At 37.2% G+C, this 23,126-nt stretch overlaps 1 protein-coding gene across 1 annotated transcript in view; it reads right to left on the bottom strand.

The window, feature by feature from the left end:
* GNMT (glycine N-methyltransferase) overlaps positions 1-23,126 on the bottom strand; it is a 252,808-nt gene that overhangs the window by 99,526 nt on the left and 130,156 nt on the right. Inside the window, exon 3 of the mRNA XM_044060275.1 lies at positions 9,362-9,475. Within this exon, the coding sequence (XP_043916210.1) occupies positions 9,362-9,475 (114 nt within the window). The remainder of the gene's footprint in view (positions 1-9,361; positions 9,476-23,126) is intronic.

The following is a 23,126-nucleotide window of genomic DNA, read 5'->3' as shown; positions in this document are numbered from 1 at the left end:
GCCTACCCCACAATCATCAAAGCTAGCCTTAAAGGCAGCCAAAGTTGTGGTTTACTTGGCCTGAAGTGGTGGCTTATTTCATAGGCTGGGAATTTGTTGAGTTAGGAATCTATTCCTCCAGCAAGTGTTGTTCATTTTTTGGTGTAAATTTAGGTCCTTCATCTAAGTGTTCATAGAGGCACTGGTTTTGTGAAGAAATATGATGTCAAACAAAATTGGGTCTTTTATGGCCCAAATAATGAGATACAGGTCACTTCAGAGCAGCTGATAGGCTACTGAGTATAAAAAAAGTTGTGCTAATCTGTCAAGAAGGTTGTACAATTTAAGGCCCTTAACTTTTTTTTGTTAAAAATCACTGGCAACCTACAACTGAGCAACATGATTGGATTTGTTTGTACCAAATGGGGAAATGTATTTAATGATGGGTCTAATAAGGCTAAAGTTCTGTGGTAAAATGACTTCTTTGGATCTTGAAGATATTCCCTTGGAAATTAACCTGGGCATATAGACGGATTTCCTGTCTAAGGGGAAACAGGATGATTGAATGAGAGACAGTTGTATCCAGGTATCTTATGACCATGTCTGTTTGAAAAGGAGTACCTCTTATAACAGTTGAGGAGGAAACAGTTTTTTTTTGTCCAATGCTACTATATTGCATTTTTTTGCATTTAGCTTGAGACTGTTTTCAGTGCACCAGGTGTGTTCATACGTTCATAGGTTAGTACTAGGCTAACTGCCCTTGTGAGCCATTGTAAGCCTAGCCAATTATCCCTTGTGAGACTCAAACCCTGCACCTTGTGTTTGTAAGGCAAGCACCTTAATCATTAGGTCACCCTCCCATTTGTGGAGCAGTTTATTATCAGTGGTAGTGCAGAAAAAAATGTGCCCATCTTGCAGTTATCAGCAAACTTAATGAACCACACTTTGGGAATATTGGCTTGGATATCTGCAAAATAAATGTCAAACAGGAGAGGGCCATGCACTGATGCCTGTGGTATGCCACTAGTAATAATTTTGCATTCAGACAAGCTGTCTACCATCATCCATCCTTTCAGCACTACAACAGCTGAACCAAGCATTCCATCCAGATATAAAGAGTGCATTACCATTTCTGCACATCATGCTAGTGAGTGTTGCAGCTGCAGAGAGATCATTCGCTGTGATACATTAAAAGCTGGTTGTGAAACATCACAACTGATGCATACTTAAGTGGTTTTACTTTGACAAACATGCATGATAACACTGATGCTGATATCACCTTAGTGCTGAAAGACTTTGAGTCACGTAATGATTGCTTCTTTATTCTGTTTCTTATATGATAAGCACAACCCTTCCCATGGCTACAGAAAACCACTAAGTCAGAAATGAAAAACAGGGATAAAGCCTGGGAGCACTGGCGCAAAACCAAAACCCCCTCAGCTAGACAGAAATTCCTAGAACTACGCAATAGAGTCAAAAAGCTAATAAAACAGGACAAATTCCAATACTACCAGTCTGCCCTAGACTCCTCACAACACAGCCCCAAACAATTCTGGTCCTCCATAAACTCCATCCTCCACCCAGGTAAAGTTAGTACCCCTCCTCCTAACATCCCTCACTCCTCAGAAAATATTGCTACCGCATTCAACACACACTTCACCCAAACCATACTATCACTAGCTAAACAACACAACCCCCCTCCCCTCCAACCCACACCTTCAACTAGTAATCTCCCCACTGCCTTCTCTTTTTCTCCTGTACCTACCTCCAACATAAAAAAACTCTTAACTAAACTTAAACCCACCAAATTAGCAGCAGACAACCTCCCAAGTGAATACCTACAAATTGCAGCTGATGCTTTGGCCTACCCAGTATCCATCTTGATTAACTGATCTCTGTCAGAAAGTTACGTTCCCACATTGTGGAAAGTCTCACATATAATTCCCCTCCTCAAAGGCGGACCCTCTGCAGAACTAACCAATTACCGCCCCATAGCTATTCTCTCTCCACTCTCCAAAATACTAGAGCGATGCATACACTCTCGGGTCTCAGACTACCTGCTTACTAACAACCTCCTTTCCAGTACTCAGCATGGTTTCTGACCAAACCATAGCACCACCACTGCCTTACTCTCCTTTACTAACACTATCCTTCAGCATAAAAACAATGGCTATCTCTCCTCTGCTACTTTCCTAGATCTATCTAAAGCATTTGACATGGTCCCACACAAACAACTTATCTCTGTCCTCAATAACCTATCCTTCTCGCAATCAGTCACCAACTGGTTTCAGAGTTACCTGTCTGACCGCCAACAATTCGTTGTATGGCAGAATGACATATCTCCCCAACTACCTGTCTCCATAGGGGTTCCCCAAGGATCCATCCTTGGACCCCTATTCTTCTCTGTTTACACCAATTATCTAGCCTCTGCCACCAAACATGGCACACTCATCCAATACGCAGATGACTCGACCATCATCTGCTCAGCCCAGTCCCTATCCAAACTGCAAAAAGTCACACAGGAAGCGTTTTCCTCTGTTGAAACATGGTTATCCGATGCCCAATTAATACTCAACCCAAACAAAACTAAACTACTCATCTTCCAACCCACCAAACATACTCACAACAACTCTCACTTTAACATCACAGCAAAAGACAACACCACTATATACCCAACTGAACACACCAAATTGCTAGGAGTGGAAATAGACAATAAACTAAAATTTGACATTCACATATCCATGACCATAAAAAAAGTCCACAAAAAACTAGGAGCATTATACAGAAATAAACAATTTCTCACCAAAGCAGCAAAGATTTCAGTAGCTAATTCCCACCTTATCTCCACCCTACTTTATGCCTCTCCAGTATATACCATCCTAAGGCAATGTGATCTAAACAAGCTAGAGACCTGCTACAACAAAATCACCAAACTTGCCACAGGGGCATCCTACCATAGTCACCACTGTCTCTCATTTGCTGAACTGGGCTGGCTTGAACTCCCTCACCTCCTTCAGTGGTATCAACTCTCACTCGCCCACAAACTAGTAAACCATCCACTAAATGTCCCATCCCTCTAGAATCTACTCCAACCCTATCGTACCACCAGACCACTAAGATCCAGAAACAAAAATCACTTGCAGATCACTAAAGCCAATAACTCTGCTGATGAAGCACTATTCTCTTGCGTCATAGCCAAGTTATGGAACTCACTCCCACCCACAATTACTTCCGTACCATCATGCACCAACTTCAAAACTTTATTAAAAGCGCACCTAAAAACATGCTGGCTATGCCCTTGCAACTCCCATGCTAATATCATCCACCCCATTCAACTACTACCTTTTTTTCCACTCCAGTAACTACCTTGATTATAGCAAGCTCAGATGCTCATAAGCCTAGTACTTATTATACAGCAGGAACTTCTCATTGTTACATTTGTTAATGCCTGCTATGTACTTCACAGATAAAGATTCTAGTTGTCTACTGATGTACTATGTTCTTCATCTGTAAATATGTTGTAAGTAATTTCTATGTTAAATTGTTAATCACTATGTAATCCAATGTAACTACTGTCTGTTTATTTTACTGTGGAGCTTTTCTCCCCGGGCCTCTGCTGAAAATGGACCCACGTCCAGTCGGACACTCCCAGTCAACAAATTTAAATAAATAAAAAATAAGCCACCTCACTAGGATGATGACTGCTGGGTAGTCAACAGAGGGGTTGTACATTATGAGTGTGTCATGCACTGCTTATATGTTCTTTTTGAGGAAGCTTGAATGGTTTATGTTATACATTGCATGAACCAAACCCCAAGCAGTAAAATGTTAGCTTCTGTACGTACAGATTTCAGTAGGTGACTTGCATAGAATGGGTAGGATTGTGTGCATGAGACTTTTCTGGTACCAATTATAGTGTTTACAGCTTACAGCTGAAAGGTGACATGCTTGTTGTGAAATGCACAGCTTGTGTTTCAGCTTTCAGTGGCAGTGGGCTTCTTGCTGTGAATAGTTTAGGCTGGTTTCTAGTTAGAGTGGAAGGAGGCTGTCTGATGCAAATGATTCAGTCTGGCCGCATCAAGTAAATCAAAACCAGCGAAGCTAGCAGTAGAATTAAAATATAGTACATTTGTGAGTGTGTTATGCTGAGAGGTACACTTATCTGTTGGTTTAGGACCTGGCAATGATGGAGTTCACTATGTAGGTGGCACTGATTGTAACTAGTCGGGTACTTGACCAGCAGCTACTGTCCCTATAGTTATGATTGGATAACTTATTGATAATTGATAAGACACCGTGAGGATGAAGTCTTGTGGTAACAGGTTTGGTGGGTTTGGGTTTGGAGTAAAAAAGTTGATGGTGCTTATTATGATCACTTTATTTTTGGTGTGTTTTGCTTTTGAGAAGAAAGGGAGTTTAGCTGAAAAGGTTTAGGCTGGCTTCCATTTAGATTGGAAAGGGGTTCCTTGTTGCAAATGGTTCATGCTGTTACTGACAAATGAACCAAAACCAGATCAACAAATAGCTAAGCTAAGCCCAGTATTTGAAGACAGAAGATCTACAAATGTGGTGTGTTGAGGGGTATATTTGGCTGGTGGTTTAGGTGTGAGCTGGTATCAGTGAGACTGGCTGCTTTGATGAGGCACAGGGGCTTGTCACAGTACTGCTGCTATTAAATGCTAGTTAGGATATATCATGGACATGCATTGAATATGCTGTCATTCTGGAGAAATGGGTGATAAGGGGGTGTGGCAATATGGTGATTATGGGGCAGGATATCAAGGTTGACTAGATAGGGCAATATAGATGACACAAGGCAGCGCTATAAGACCTTATAGTGAAAAAACTGTGTACACCCTTACTTACTGCTACAATGGAACCTCTGCTGCCAAATTAATTTGACAGAGGTTGAAACAAGTTAACTACATGCTTCACCAGTTTTATTTAAAAAGGCTTGCCTTAGCTACACATCTTGTCTTTATTCCTCCTGAAATGCTCTTCTTAACCTTGTCTCACCCAGCCACTGATACCAGATTTCATTCCCATCTGGGTGTCCAGGCGTATCCATCCATTTACTTCTTAGCATTAGCTACCACTCGTTTTCTGAGGGTAGAGAGGGAACTGGACAAAGTCATCTGTTCTTATACTTTCCTTATCCAGACTAATCTATTGCCATTTTGGTGATTTCTTTCACTTAAAAAATAGCACCAGCAGTTTTGGTTGTCCACTGAAAAAAGTTAGTCTACATTTTAGGGACTACTTGAAGCTTACTGTATTTTGAATGGCAGTTGTATATTTACTGAACCTTCTTCTCCTTCACTGACTTAGGATAAGTAAATACCTCCCTTGAGCAGTAATGAACATAGTACCCTTTGCTTATTCTTTCATTGTGAGACCTGGTTATTATTACAATGTATAACGGAAATGGGAAAGTGACATAAGTTAGACATGAAACTCAACATTGTATATATTTTCTAATTGTTACACCACGGTTAAGCAACATTCTTGTACGCTAGGACTTAATCAGAACGAGGTTCAACATTTGCTCAAGCTGATAAATAAATTTTAAATCATTTGGCATATCATCTGATTAGATAATATGAAATAAAAATTCAAAATTAACATTCATAACATTAATAATTTGATCCAAAGTAAATCACATATACATTAAATAAAATAAAAAAAGTCATATAAAAGCTCAAATCAAAATTTGCTAATGTTAGTTTTAGAGCACATGAAATAGACATTGCATTGTTAATCCCTTTGGTTGTGTGGCACTCAATTTTAATTACCAAACAAGATCTCTGTTTTCTAATTTTGATTCCCAATCCCCATTACTAACACTCAGTGGTATTTTTCCAGCACTAAAAAATATATATTTTTAATTCATACAAAAGCCATAGTAATTAGCCTGTGCAATAATTGTTACACTTTTATATCAGTAATGTGCTCGCCTATTTGAGTTCTTAAACTCTTCACTGCTTTTCTACATAAAATATTTCACATGAATGAAAGACAAGAAGCCAGAGAAACCACACATTTTACTTGATTAAAGTGATCATTTTCAGGGAAAGATTATGGGGTGTACAGGAACAAAAAGGTACCCTTGAGTATTAGAGTTGTGGACTGAGGGTCAGAAAGGCTGAGTGGGGTTTAAGGAGGGATCATAAGATAAAGGTTTTGCAGAAAATTATTTGCGAAAAATAGTAGCAACAAAGTGGTGAAATTCAAGGTTCATAGATGCATGTCTTCTTTGGCTTGTACTAGGCAGATGGTTTGAGCAACTCACATGTAGCCTAACCATGCACCCTAGGAACTGTAGCCAGTTGGTGTACCTCTCTTCTTGATAAGGGTCATACTACGAGTCCATGGGGCAAATTTATGAGAACCCATTCAATCAACAATAATGAACTTAAAGTAGGTTAAGGCATTACACCAGTTAACATGCAAGGAAAGTTTGTTTTACAGGTTAGGGAATTGCTTTGATAATAGACTTATCACTCAGGAAGTCATATTTATGTCATAAAGTGAGCTGCATGTTTTAAACTGAGCACTCTAAGCATTACCAGTGTTTCTGAGATGAAAAAAAAATCTAGTAAAGCAGGGTCTTTCATAACCGACAGGGTAAGACAGAGATCTTGTCATATAAATCTGTATGAAATGTCTTCTTCTTTTTTGGGCTGCTCTCGTTAGAGGTCACCACAGCTAATCATCAATTTTCATTTCTTCCTGTCCTCTGCATCTTGCTCTGTCACACCAACCACTGCATGTCCTCTCTTGCCACATCCATAAACCTTATCTTAGGTCTTCCTCTTTTCCTCTTACCTGGCAGCTCCATCTTAGTATCTGTTTCCCAATATACCTAGCATCCCTCCTCAGCACATGTCCAAACCAATGCAATCTTGCCTCTCTGGCTTTGTCTCCAAACCATCCAACCTCTAATATATTCATTAATAATCCTGTCCATCCTCATCACACCCAATGCAAATCTTAACATCTTTAACTCTGCCACCTCCAGCTCTGGCTCCTGTTTTTCGACAACACTAATATCTCCAACCCATATAACATAGCTGGTTTCATTACCCTCTTGTAGACCTTCCCTTTCACTCTTACTGGTACCCGTCTGTCATAAATCACTTGTGACACTCTTCACCACCCTGCCTGCACTCTCTTCTTCACCTCTCTTTTACATTCACCATTACTCTGAACTGTTGATCCCAAGTATTTAAACTCATCCACCTTCGTCACCTCTACTCCCTGCATCCTCACCATTCCTCTGTCCTCCCTCCCATTCACACACATATATTCTGTCTTAGTCCTGCTGACCTTCATTACTCTCCTCTCTAAAGCATGTCTCCCCCTCTCCAGGCTCTCCTCAACCTGGTCTCTACAACCACTATCACTGAACCCAGCCACTGGGGATGCACAACCCCATGTATTTCTTTGTGTCAGTCCCAAGTCTGGACAAATGGGGAGGGTTGCATCAGGTCTGGTGATCAGATTAGTTCAAGAGGGGATAACATTAGTAAGTTTGTAGGCAAAGGTAGCATTCAAAAGGAAATGCTCAAAAGTATTCTTCCATCTTGTGAGAACTTGGGACTTGATATAGGACTTTGTTATTAATTAAATATAGGAAATGCTGTATACTTAGAGTTATTTATATAAAGGACATAATTACTGGATTTGTCAAAACTGGAATAACCAACAATGATTTCTCACAAAAAAAAAAAAAAAAAAATCAAAGGTCTAAATCATAAAAAAAAAAAATGACATAGATTGCCCCAAAGCCTTGCTCCTTCTCTTAGTTTCATACAGGCTACTAAGAGGTAATCTCTGCCATGCATATAGAGTTTCAACAGACACTATACGTTTAGACCTATTATGCATTTGCAAGTCCAGTGGTATCATAAACACCCACTCAAGAGATCTAAATCTCTTTTGCAAAATAAATAGAACATGTCAGAGGGACTGGGTTATATCCCAAAATTTGATGATGAACGTTGAAGATCAATTTCTTTTGAAGAACTTAGATAAATGTTACAAATTTGAATCATCAGTTTTTTTTTTTTTTTTTTTTTGCAAATACTAGCTGAAAACCTCACTTTTCATTTCAGAAATTAAAATGTTGACATTTTCATTTTGGAATCATGTTGATGTTTCCAGATTCAGACAAAAAGCTTATTATTATATAACCAATTAAATTCAGATAAACCAAGTTTTGTTGTTTTCAATAAGAATGCATATGAATCCAGTCCTGAAATGTATCAGTATTTCATTACAATGTCATTTGTTGCTCTGGCTGCAGTAGACCATAGCAAAAGCAGATCCTACAGACAGAAAGATATTCACTCTGTAGTACAGAGCTGTTTTTCAGAAAGAGTTGAAAGCTCATTAACTAAACAATAGGTGAATAGTTAAAAGTATTATGTGCTCCTTTAGCATTTGACATACTTAGGTCCATTGTCACAATTATCTCTGTGTTTTCTGTTATCATAAGGAAGCTTTATTGTCTTTTATTGTCTCTTTTGGACTTGCCCAGTGGCTTCCAGTCTTGCACCAGCTTGTTTGTTTTTTCCATAGCTGAAAACCAGACATCCCTGGACTGGTTCAGAGCCATACAACACAACTGTTCTCATCTGGAGTGCCGTATTAGCCCACTATTTCAAAGAAAAGAGAGAACAGGATGTTAGGGGAACAAGCCAGATTCTAGTTCCATAGCAGCCTCCTCCCCATCCTAATCTCTGCTTGGTATGGGAGAGGCCAGTGTGGTTCTGCACATGCCCATCTTCTTGCCCCCACCCCCAGTGCAACAGCATGAGCCTGCTGGCCTCTTCCATGAGTGATCCCCCCATAAGCTGGCGTCACTAGTGACCATCGTAGCCACTACCCTCCCCCAGGTGGGCAAACTGGCATCAGTCACTCAAGTGCATCTTTCCCGACTTGACCCCTCCAGTTCTTCTGCCACTAGTCGAATATGGGTCACCTGAGTTGTAGTCAAGGAGTCATCCATCTATGTTATTGACTTGGATTAAGGATGCTGTATTTCATCCTCAAGATAAATATTGTGAACATTACATTTTATTTAGGAAATATATGACAACTGGCAAGATTTTGGAAACAAAATAAATAAAACTGGTAAGTACTATATAGAGCATTTATAATCTAAGATAATGAGTGTTATTTATAACAATAAGGAATATGCTGATATTTGTTGGGATAGAATGTATACATTCTGCTTTTAAAGTCAACAGTTTCTGTTGCAATTGCATTTATTTATATTTTACAAGTTAAATATTTTTAGATTTCCTACTGTATAATTCACAAAATGTATTTATAAGTTAAGTATTTTTAGTTTTCCTACTGTATAAGTCACAAAATTTACCTTTGAAGTCTGGTAAGTGGGGGAATGAGTTTCCCAGGCAAATAACTGCATCAAATCCATCTCCAGGTTTCTCCAAATCATCAGGTAATGTTAGCCAGTTTGCTTCTTCTATCACTGCAAGAGATTCATAAAGATAAGGTTTGTGTGAAATGCTGTCTTGTGCAGAAAGCATATTTGTTTGTTGCATATGCTGAGCTTTTGAAAGATAATTACCATTGTTACTCAGTAAAATAAAAGAATTACATTAAAGCACTTGTTATGATGAAAAAATTCTCAACAAGATACGTTAACTCTCGAAGGCTAGTAAAATAAAACTACTACTTTAATCACAATACTTAAATGAGAAGCTGTTATCTATCTTACCTGGTCACCCTTTGTACTACCAAAGCCGAAGTTCAATGTCCTTGTTAACTGAAGTTTTGCTGCTTACTTCACAGTATAATTGGTGTATATATCTCCAATACTTTCCTGAACTAGCAATTATTTTTGAACTTCTTTAGAAATGTTTTAAAAGTTTTGAATTTTTGAGAAAATTATATATATATATATATATATATATATATATATATATATATATATATATATATATCTCCACATCACCTTTGTGCTGTTTTATATTACACCGTTATTGCTTATATCTGTCATCCTCTGATAGTGCTTTGTTTGCATTTTTAATTCCAGCTGCAGTACTTAAATGACTCTTTCTTAGCTCCAGTGCCTACTTCTTTCTGAATACAAATATTAAATTAATTTATTATGTCTACATATGCCTTATGCTATAGACTATGCATAATGTTTGTTTTCCTTCTCCACACAGCTTTCACTCCATCAATGTCTATGCAGACTTGTGTTTTACAGAACTGTCGAAAGTAGTGAATGTGTGGTCTTATCAACTATCTGTACAGAAAAATAACAACTTCTACTCTTCCACTGGTATTGTATCACCGTGTACATCCAAGAATCCTTCCAGGATTCCAAGAATCCTTCGAAGATTCCTTACTGCCTACTCACATTGGCGTCTCACATTTATTTACAGCATCTAATATAAGTATGTCAAAGTCTCCTTTGGTTTTCAAAAAACAGTCTTTCACTGGGATTTTAATAAAGTTAGTTGTCTGAGACTTCTTTTCAGTGAAACTAAGATGCCATCCATTTTGACCATCATTCTAAATTGATGAGTCCCTTCTCATTTTATCCACACCAGTGTCTGTATCATTCCTGATGCAGGACTCTGGGTCATGTGCAACAGGTGCATATTTTGTCCCTGATCTCTTAGCAATGTCACTTACACACACAATGACGGGGATAATTGCACAACTGAACCCCATCTTCTACTAACTGAACCTCCCACTCCTTTACTGCAGAACTTGTTTACTATTATCATTTGTGTGATCTTGTCCAGTCATATTTTTTTAACCTGGGATACGACCCTTGCTGCAGTCCTGGGATAACACACTTTATTATTAATGTTTTACAGAACATGCAGCAAATGTTTTGCCATAATAAAATAATCTACATTCATAGCCCTTCTCTTTTTTATTACATAGGTGAAACAGTCAAAAAGATTACATTTACAATTACCAAACAGCAGTAGAACAGCAAAAAAATGACTTTAGGTGGAAAAGTTTCTACAGGTTTTCATTTAAATCTAAAGGTGTTACTGCTCAATACTAGGAGTCTAAACAAGAAACTCTGTACCCTACAAGCTCTCCTCACTCTGGAGAATATACACATCTGTGCCATTACCAAGACCTGGTTTAAATCTACAGAAAGTACTCTGACAGTGCAAGACTTCAGTGCCTTCCACACATTTAGTCCATCAGCTACGCTGTCAGAGAAAAATGGGGGAGGCGTCTCAATCTGTATTAGCAACAAGCATAACTCTAGATTGGTTAAACAGGATGATGACTTGGAATTTATCCATATGCAAATCACCATTGACAAAATCCCATACCATATCCTAGCAAGCTACAGGTCATCCTCTGCATTCCCAGAATCCCGTAGCTCTTACTTAGACCTACTGGAGACACTCATCATTAAACCAAATACCCTATTCATGGGAGACTAACTACCCCATATAGACTGGGAAACCTACACCATCTTGCACTCACAGGCACAACCATTCCTTGGCTTTATTAACACAAATACCCTTGACCAGATGGTATGCACACCAACCACAGGTTCAAACATACTGGACCTGGTACCCACCAATATGGGAGAGCACCATGCCCCCCGAAGTCATGTCCTCACTGTAAAGTCAGACCCCAAAGCTGTCTGCTTCAAAATAAAAATCAACTTGGTAATCCAAGCAAATCTTGTAACAGTTAGGAACTATTCCAAAGCAAACTACATCCTATTAAGAGATAGTTTGTCAAAAATCAGTGTCCCTCCCAAACCTGATTTCACAGCAAGCTGTGCAGAACCGTTCACAAAGACCCTGTACAACCATGAAAATAGCTGTATAGAGTCTGTTGTACCTACTAGAAGTAAGCCCGAAACAAAATCTAAAAACAAATCACACTGATAGAATTCTAACCTTATTAGGGTATCTAACAAAACGGAAAAAGTCATGGCTAAAATAAAAGAGCAACTCCCATAATGATAGGAGGTCTCTCATTAAACTACACTGGAAACTAAGAGGACTAATTAACTGCAACAAAGCCAGTTACAAGGTCAAGGTCAATGTAGCCTCAGAGGCTAAAGGCAACCACAAGGCCTTTTAAAGCTATGTCTGAAAACTCAAAGGCAGCATACTTCAGTGTGCTGAACTTTAGGTTAGTGTTTCCACCCTCACTGTGAATTTGCTGGCTGACAAATTCATCTCAAACCTCAACCCCCAACTCTCTCCTGCCTCCCCCATGAAATACCAACTAGCATAACTCCCCCCAACAATTAACAGGGAGCAGAACCTGGCAACTCTGACAAAGGCCAAAAACACAGCCATAGCAGACCATGACAATATCCTGGGATGTCTCAAAATAGTTTGAAACATCACCTATCAGGATCACTTGAGTCACTTTTCAACTATAGCTTAAAAACACACATTGTACCATGACAACGAAGGACTGAAATGGTTGTCCCACTTCACAAGGGTGGACCATCAACATACCTTGGAAAAGCCATGGAATGAATTATCATGAAAATGATCAACAAAGACAGAGGCAACCTTCAGATGCTGTACCTGACTCAGTTTGGCTTTGTTGAGGAAAGGTCATGCTTCTAAACCTGATGGAATTCTTTGAGAAGGTCACCAAGGCAATGGATGAGGGGGAGAATGGTACATACCACCTACTTGGATCTAGCTAACATGTTAGATACAATACCCCTCTCAGCTGTAGTTGACAAACTCACTGAACTGGGCATACACCTCTGCACAACTCACTGGATTGCCAGCTAGTTCACAAATAGGAGCCAGAGAGTCAGGATTAGTGAGACCACCTCCACTAAGAGACTGATCACCAGAGGAGTACCTCAGGGCTCCATGTTGGGACCATTCCTGTTTGGCATCTACTTCTCAGAGGAATAGGCTAATGTCAAGGGCCTTTGGCTGACCACGTTCATAGATGACTGCAAACTGGGAGCTATCATAGACTTCCACCATGCCAAAAGAGGATCTAACACAGACAAATGACTGGTGTCAAAGTCATGGATTAAAACTCAAACCCAAGAAATGAATTATGGTGCTTTTCAGGAGAGCTGATACCCAGGCTAATTACTCCACCAAGATAAGACATGCCTAAGACGTGACCCAGTAGTTAGGAATCTGGGAATATATATAGACAATGATCTGGACTTTGACCAACATGTGGCCAATGTACTAAGAAAATCATTCTACGTTGCCCAGTTTATAAGTAAGGGCATGGCATCCAGGTCCAAGGAAGTCACAGGGCAACTTTATTTGGCCCTTATCAGACCCATCACTGAGCATAATGCCCCCTTCGGCATGTACTTGACCAGACACTCGCAACAGATGGAATGCCTACAAAGGTTCCTCACCAGGAGAATCCAGGGTATAAACATATTGTCCTATATGGATCTCCTTAAAGCCGTATCTGTATACTTAGTCTTCTACAAGGTACTGAGAGTCAATTTTTGCCTTGCTACAAGCCATCCTCAGATCCAACTCTGAAGGACCTTTTGAAAATCTGCAAAATGCACAGCATCAAAGATTTAAATTTTGCTTGTGACATAAATAAGACATGTTGGCAAGACAGATATGTGCCTCACAGGATCCCCATACACTGGAACAGGATTCCCATCCATATGAAGCAAAATCTGTCCCTAAACCATTTAAGTATAAACTTGACCAATGCATGGAAACTTGGAAAATTTCCCCAGGTCTTACCCCCATGTCTCTGATAGACACAGGCAGACAGTAATGCCCAAACTAATGTACCCCCCACATAACTTCTAGAAATGTTCTAACATACCCCCCAATAAACATCCATGATACAGAGGTATGCAACTGGGTTGGGTTGCATGGCTAGGCTTATAAAGGCCCTAGTGGTCATTAGCCTAGTATGTACAGATGAGCCTATGAACCTATGTCTACTACCTTCAAGAAGTAATAAGTATGGAAAAGATCTCAAGGATTTACCCCCGTATACTCAATGGCTGATTACAATAGGGGCATTTTGGATCACTGCCCAGGGCCCATGACTTCAGGGGAGCCCACAGTGATATGAGGAACATTAGTAATGTGATGCTACACCTCTTCACAAACATTTGCTGAAAAGCGATCACCACTTTCTTGTAACCTATATCATTGTCTGCTGAGCTGCAAAGAAAAACATAACAAAGATAACAGCCCACTCTATAAAAACAAGAGATCATTACTGAAGTTGTTCCATTCATAACAGCTCTCGTTGCCAAATGATTTTACTTATAAACTGCAACTTGTGATTAAAACAATTTGACAGCAAGAATCTTTAAAGCAAAAACACTTGAAACTGGCTGCTGATGGGGTAAAGCACACCAAACACTGATTTTTTTTTTTTTTTTTTAGTAAACGGCCTAAAAAACAACTTGACAGTAATAAAAAAAAATGTTAGAAATATTAACGCAAATATGTATTTATTTGCCAGAGAGTGATTTTATCACAGCAGAACTTATAAATATAATATTGCCTGCTTTCTTGTGAGAGGTGAACATACTCACAGGTAAGTAAATATATTCTTCTCTTAAAAGTCTATTTTTATAGTTTTGGGTACTATGACATGGAAAGTTTATGTGCCTTTTTATATTTGTTTATATTTTTTTAGTAAATACATAGCATAAAATAACCAATAAAACTGCAATTACTCTCAGTCAAGCTTACAATTCATTAGCTTTGAATGGTACATGGCAGGGCCTGATTGCATTTGATTGGTGAGTGAGTGTTTTTTATTAATTAATTTTTTAGGGGCTCTGCATGCATATCTCTCAAATGTTCAGAATTTTAGAGAATGTCCAGATTTTTGCTTATTTTTTGGTCTGTTCTTCAAAAATTTTGAACTTTCTAGAAAATCACTAAGGACTGATGTCACTAAATACTTAGACATTTGAGTTTCAGACTTCTTATCCTTTGTATCATTGTAGTGTCAGTGGCATATCAGGTAGCACACTCACATTTGGTGCTGGAGAACCAGAAGGCTGTATGTTCTTTTACCACTCCAGGAGACTGGATTGCTGACATTGCAATGCAGCATAAGGTAGGGGGTGTTGCACTCCTGAGTGCATCATCCCTTGAATAAGATGTTAAATCAATGTCCCTTCTGCCTGAGTTGTTAGTAGCTCAGGTAGATGTAAAAGATCCAATGGGCACCTATCGAAAAGTAGAAGTTCCCTCATGACTAATCCAAATTTGCCCAAGCAGCAGAAATACCACCTTGAGTCTCCCCTGAAATGAGGCTACTAGCCTAGTGGAACTAACTTGGTCAACAAATGATAAATAAAATAAATAAATATATCCTTCAGGCTTTGTCTAGAACATTGAGAAATATATCTGCAAGTACAGTAGCAGGCTGGTTGGAATTTTCATTTGTTTTGGCATTCAGAAAGTGGAAGTTTTGCACAGTGACCAGTCTTGGGAGGTTTGAGAGAAAATGGTCACATCAACTAGCTTTACTGATGTGCTTCAGGTTGGGATTGCCTTTGAACAAGTTGTAAGAGCAGATGCAAGCTGCAAGCTCAATAGGATGCACACTGGCTGGACAGACCAATCATCAGGTGCAAATAAGGAGGTCAGTGTAAACATATGTATTATAATAAGAAGTGTTAACTGAATATTTGGTCAACATTAATAGGGTATATACTTTTAAAATGACTGCTTCTTCTTTATGATGGGTGCACAGAAAACAAAATGGAACATTTTAATTTGAATATTTGGCGTTTTACCGGTGTATCATGCTTTTCTCATAGTTCATTTTTATTTGATGGTTGTCGTGTCTGCATTCTTCCAAGCCTGCCATGCAGATTTTGTTTGCAAAGTTGATAGGATTATACTGTTTATTAAATGACAATGCCTAGTTTTACTTTAAGGATTTTGTAAGGAAATTTGTATACTGAACTCTTTACTGACAAAAGATTTTAGCATCAACTTGGGGTTGTTTATAAACTGCTGACTTGTAGCAAAATAATTTAAAATTGTTCTTGAAAATCCTTGCCTATTGTTTACAACCCATATTCTGCTTTCATCTGCAGCCTTCACACACAGAAAAACCACAAAATATTATGGCCACAGTATTATTGCAACCATAATATTTTACAGTCTTCTTTGTGTGCAGACTGTGATTTAAAGCAGAGGACATAAACACTCTAATGCAATCTTTTACATGTCTTGTTGGGAGTAGGGGAAGGCACTGCATGTATCTGAGAGCAACTGCTTTGAATATGCTGTTCTTGCTATATATTTGTCACTTTTTATAACAATCAAATAACACTGGTATACACAGAAAGTTGGTGTATTTAGTTGGGGGGGGGGCAGAATGTGAGCGGAAAAAGTGACCATTAAACTAGCTTATCAAAGGCAAAATAAGCATGCATGTCAACATGAAATTAGTTAAAATATATTATTATTATTATTATTATTCCTTTTACTTGAACAATCAAACATTATAGGTATGCAGAGCCAAATACAGCTATCTGTAGAGGGGACAGTAATAGTCTATTCATGAAAGTCACTGATTACAAAGGTAACAACTATGTTTAATGGGGCAGAGTTAGACTGTGAATGAAATTAACCAATTACTGAATTAGTTAAATGTGCGTGCCTGTGTGTGTGTGTGTGTGTGTGTGTGTGTGTGTGTGTGTGTGTGTGTGTGTGTGTGTGTGTTTGTGGCTGGTGTGTTTGTTTGAGTGTTTGTGCATGCACATGTTCTTGCAAGGACATAGACTTGTTGGACTGTATGTAACAGATTGCAGTGTGATGAAATACATTATTGTGACCATTTCTTTTCTTAAATTTCATCATGATCAGACATCTGAGGTTTGCACAGTCAAAAAGTGGTTATTTTGGTTGAAAACACATGCTGTCGGTGGAAAAAGTGACTAATCCCTTCTGCCTTGGCAGGAATTTATGTGTGTGTGTGTGTGTGTGTGTGTGTGTGTGTGTGTGTGTGTGTGTGTGTGTATGGGCACATATACAGATGTATAGATAAATGGTGTGTCCAACAAGTTGAAAAATGTTACTGTGGCCATTATTTTTTAATTGAATACAATGAGACCTCTGTGGTATACACAGTAAATGAAGTGGCTACAACTGCTTTATCAAACAAATATAACTTAAAGGAATCAGGCTGATAAGCAGAGGTTTAAAACAATCAGGGAGGTGAATTCACAAGAAGAGATGTGTTTTCTATGTTCTTAACAAACAGGGGGGGGGGGCATATATTGAAAACAGTCAAGGTATACTTGATCTGCCACTGCTTACACTATTGATTAAACAAATTAACAATAATACCATCATTAATAAAGCAAACCTATCTATCCTTAAAGGTGAAAGCCCCAACAAATAAAAAAATATATATACAACAGCTACTGACATTATTGGAGTCACTCCTACAGTACTTTATTGTTCTGAGCGTAATGTGGAAAAGTATTATATTTTAAAGTCCACCATGCCTTTTCCTGCACTGAATGAGCAGAAACAGAAGAAACTTGATATAAAACAAAATTTTAGGTCTTGAGGATCTTGAACATGCAACTGATACAAATGTTTAGCCACAGGACACTGAATAGTGTTATTCATGTCTAGGCATACTTCATATATAGTTTCTGCTATGTATTTTTTGGTGGAATGCAGATCTTGGGAAAAACACAGCTAACCTTGCAGTAGCATGTTGGCAATGACCAGCAGTTATAGTGTTTAGGTAATACGTACCTTTGCAATTTGCTATATCTGTTGACTGTAGTCACAATATTCCTCACAATAATCCTAATGAGTAATCTGTTTCTAGTGCAGGGGAATATATGAGTGCTCTAGTTACACCCATTTTTTATCTGAAGCCAGCAAAAGATTTAAACTGCACTCTTTTTCAAAAGTCTAACTTGGCTTTCCTTAGCAGTGTTTTTAAAGCCCCAAAGACATCTGTGCAGTCTAAAAGTTGACAACTATCCATAAGGGCATATTGTAGAGATGTTCTGGCAAATAAAATGAATTCACTGCTGCTGATTTTCTAACCAATCAAAATTGTTTAATACCATTTTGAATCCACAGTTATACACTGAAAATGTGAAATATTCAAAGTATACTGGACTGTGAATTGAAGCCCTTTCTTATGCATATCCCTTAAGTGAGCAAATTCCTGAAACTCACCTGGTAATACAGCATCTTGAAAAGCCATTATATTTTTCTGACATGACCTTGTCACTCTGAATCCATTCCACCTTGAATTGTGTGAGACATCCCCACCTGTCACTAAGCATTCGATAATTCTTTGTAAATTATTCATCCACGTTTTCAACAACTGAAGACAGCCCAACTGTTCTATAGTTTTTGCCTTGTTCATGTCCCAGACTTTGTGAAGACTAAACCTGTCTTCAGTCAACTGACAACACATATGTACCTGTGACTTGTTAAAGAGCATAGTTAAAGTGTCACTAGTTGTTCTTTGAGTTATTTCAGAATTCGTGAGCTATTACGATTAAAAGTTAGATATTGTTACTTTACATTTGTCCATACCTTCTTTCAAGAACACAATGAACAGGAATACATTCTTTAAATGATTTTGTTGATACATATACCATAAAAAGTATTATCTTTCTTCCCCACATAATTTATTGTATCTTTGCAGATTTAGGCTTTTGTTGATAACTTATTTTCCTTCTTACTTCTTCATTATTTGAAAATGTTTTCTGTCTTGCTCCCACTGCTAATGAATTATGACATTAGTTTTACATAACATTAGTATGCATTTGATATTAAGAAAAATGCACACCTAAACCGTGTGTCATTAAGAAAAAATATTCAAATCCATTGTACTTATTGTTTTAGCAATAACTCACATTCATTTGTGGGTAATGCTGGATTTGCTACTGGCTGGTATGGTTTGATCATGAGGGCAAAGCCCGAGTGGCCAGCAAAGCCATCTGTGGGTAAATTCTGCATTACTCATATCTGAATATATTACTCTCTTTTGTGTTTTTTTTAAGGAATCCAGCCCATACTCTGTTGGTTTGCCGTTCTGCTTTTCAAGTTTATATTTTGGCTTATTCTCATGAACCTCAACTTAAGTTGTAGGGCACTACAGTGATAGACACTGCGTTGAATTATGTTTTTTTGCTTATTTATATGAAAACAGCTGGTCTGAGCCTGATTCACACAAATTAAAATATAAATAATGCACATCATATAACATATTTGTGGGTGGCAAACTCCCAACATTTTCTGTTTGTGCAGCTTTTGCCTTGCTTTCCTGAATTTGTTAAAGTCAGCACTGAGATTGCTGCACTTCAGAGAAGAGCAATTTACCCAATATTCTTTCACTAGTTATATAACCAGACTTCTCATATTGGGCCATACAAGATGGTTGTCCTCCATTAGAAATGTAACTGTTTCTCTAACAAAATCATACACACTAGAATTTCCTAAGTAACTGACATATGCTTGCTTACTTTTTAAGATAGGAGCTACTACTGAATGACTACATTCTGTTGGATTTGTCTCACTACACTACATAAATCATATACAGTTTCTCTAAAATTTTATATACCTTGGCCTACTTTGTGAAATACACAGGGCAATATGACAACTTTCCCCTGTTGAACTTGTATTTATTTTTGCAGGCATTTGTTTATTTAGTTTTTTTTTCTTTAATTAATTCAGTCATTTCCTTGTTTCATTTTCTTGATTAGCCCCAAGACCATTTTCTATTTTCCTGGACAGAATTTGAGGAGATTTCCAAAGAGTAGTGCTTGAGTAAATGATAATGGATTATATAAAGGTTTTTTAGTTGATTGATGAAAGACACATACAGGTTATTGCTGTGCTAATTGGTTACCATCGGTGTCCTTTTTGTTGCAACTATAACTGTTTTTCCAACGTGACTAATACAGATGAACTTTTATCCCCACTAACCATGGCAGAAGACTTGCAAGACCTCTAACATGCAAGGGACATATATTGCTGCTGTTAGGTGTGAGAAGTTTGGGCCCTTCTTTTCTTGTGAAATCATAGCATGTAAAGTGCAGTTGTGTAAGTTGAACTTACCATAACAGAAGATGTTCGAATGATCACTGCTACAGTAATTTAAGCTATGTGTTATATCCTGACAAGGATATAATTGTTAGCCAACTTCTAAAGTTTCAGAGCACTTTCCACAAGCCAAAATTGTCAAGCAGCTCAAGCTGAGCCGACTAAAAGACGAGTCTGGCTGCAAACCCTTCAGAGATTTCCTGTAAGCAGAAGATGGAGGCTGAACCCTGAAAGGACTATGCTAGGAACAACAGAACATAAATGTTCACACCCTGGCATAAAAAAAAAAAAAAAATCAAACTAGGTGGAAGGAGGGAGCTGCTACTGCAGCAGTGATCATTTGAACATCTATTGTTATGGTAAGTGATCCATTTTTTTTCTCCCTGTGGAAGAACACAATGTTGTGTCATGGAGTCAAGAAAGACTTTTGATCTTCCCTTGTATTTCCAGTTTGTGTAGGAAATTTCTCATCCAAAAAAAAGATTCCTGACACTTTGAAAATGACTCTGCAAAGATACACAAGTCATCTAAATATGGACAAATGTGGATACCGTCCAGCGTGCAATGAGCTGTAACTAGAGTTAGACACTTTTGAGCATTCTTTGTGCAGTGGATAGTCCAAAGTTTAAGGTAGAGTACTGAAAATGTGATCCAGACATACAAAACCTTAAGAAACATCAAGTTTTTTAATGAACAAACAGAGAAAGAACTATTTAAATGCCAGAAGGATCTCTTCTTAATACAAAATAGTAGATTAACATTCCAAGAATATAAGATGTTACCGAGGTATGCTAATCACATTCAAACACCATCGAGAGCATTGGCTAGGATCATTAATCAATCAAAACAACACTACAAATTTCGGAAATACAATTTAATAATAAAATATATTCTAAAACAGAGGATATTATTAATATTTTTGAGAAAATATATACAAAAATTTATGACGGGCAAAAGCATATGTCCTTGCATAGAATCTATGAACAATTTTTGCAATCAATTAAGTTTCCAAAATAGGAGAGGATATTCAAAATGATTTAGTTAAACCGATATCTGAAGAAGACATAGTATATACAATTCAACATATGACATCACACAAATCCCCAGGTCCTGATGGGATGACAGTGGAGTTTTATAAAAGGTTTGCGGATATTTTCAGTAAGATACTTTCAGTTATATTTAACTACATAATTAGGAATACTATTAATGATCCTCATCTTAACGCTTCAAAGACTATTTTTATACATAAAGCCAATTCAGATCCTCAGAACCCCGATAATTATAGACCGATATCATTAATGAATGTAGACATGAAAATTCTAACCACTATTATAGCATCTAGACTGAAGAAAATCATGACTCATATAATATCCAAAGAACAGGCTGGATTTATGGCAGGTAGACAAACCAGTGATAATACTCTTACATTACATACTATGATAATGTATGCTAAACAAAATAATCTTAATGTCTATGCCCTTATAATTGATGCACAGAAGGCCTTTGACAGGGTTGATACAAATTTTTTGTTTGCTCTTTTACCTTATTTTAATATAGCCCATGAATTTGTTCAAATGTTGCAAATATTATATAGTAATCCCTATATTACACTGTATATTAATAGAAGTCTCTCCAAAAGAATACAGATTAAGACTGGAACACTCCAGGGCTGCCCTTTGTCCCCTTTACTATTTAATCTTTATCTTGAACCTCTGTTGTTATATATTAAGCAGAACGTCTATCATAATGTCCCAATAATTTATGGAACTAAAATTTTAATGGCAGCTTTTACAGATGATCTTAATATTTATTGTGCATCTCCAATATCTGACACTGATAAATTATTGAAGGCTGTTAATGATTTTTCAGAAGTCTCTAACTACAAAATGAACTTGGAAAAAAACAATATTTTTCCTTTAAAGACACCTAAACCTTTTTCATTATTGCCTTTGGTTGGGCAGATAACATTTAAAGAAAACATTAAATACTTAGGTATTGAGTTTTCTACAGATAATAAAGACTTCTACAATAATAACATTAAAACAATTTGGGACCAAATAATTTTTGATTTTGGGAGGTGGAAAAATTTACGAATGCCAGTACTAGCAAAAGTTTCAATTGTTAAAATGAATGTGTTACCATGATTACTTTATATTTTTAGGTCAGCCCAATTAATACTTTCAAAGACATTTTTTAAAAAAAATCATAAAGAATTGGCTAAATTCATTTGGGAACCAAAACAAAACCAGGATATCTTATGATAAATTAATGACCCCAAAAAATAAAGGAGGACTGGAGTTGCCTAATTTCGAATTGTACTACCTAATCGTGAACTCTAATAGAATTCTAAGAATTGCCAACTATGATACAACTAGTACTAAGTGGACACCAACTTGGGTGATTTTGAATTATAAATATATTTTAAAGTTAAACATTAATCCTAAAGCAATACCCTTTTTAGGTAAAGATACTTTGAAAATGTATGGGATTATTGAACACATTAAAACAAACATATTATCTATACAAGATTTATTTCAATCTTTGGATCTGATTCAGTATATGATGTTTTTTCAACCCTTTCATAGGAATCCTAATTTAAAATTGAACAATCAATTAATTGATCTTAAAAACTTTCCACTAATAGTTAATTTAACTTTGATTGATATATACAAATATCTGGACCGGTCGGCCAATCAAATAAGACAAGAATTTAACTTACCTAAAAATTATCTTGTTATTTTGAGACAAATTAGAGAACTTGCTATGAGCTACTTTATAAATTTTAAACCTGAAGATGAAAATGTTAATAAATGCTTTGAGTTGTGGCAAGCCCTCCAACAGGATATTAAATATATAACAACAACAAATAAATTAATTAAAGAATTTAAATTTCATGATAAAATTCTGTTATCCAACTATTGGGAAGAGAAAATTTTAGTGACAGACAAAAGTAATATGTTAAAAGCAATTGACCTGACTATCAAATCTACTTCTCTTCAAAATTGATGTATACCCAGTTGATGATATGGAATAATGCATATTATACACGCCTTACCCTGCATAAATTTAATTCTAAAAACTCTCCAACTTGTC

The sequence above is a fragment of the Protopterus annectens genome, chromosome 1.part0, assembly GCF_019279795.1.
Source record: "Protopterus annectens isolate FY-2018-M chromosome 1.part0, PAN1.0, whole genome shotgun sequence".
In the NCBI taxonomy this organism is placed as follows: Eukaryota; Metazoa; Chordata; order Ceratodontiformes; family Protopteridae; genus Protopterus; species Protopterus annectens.
Note: the sequence above shows the minus strand (reverse complement) of the source record. Positions and strands in the feature narration are given on the sequence as shown.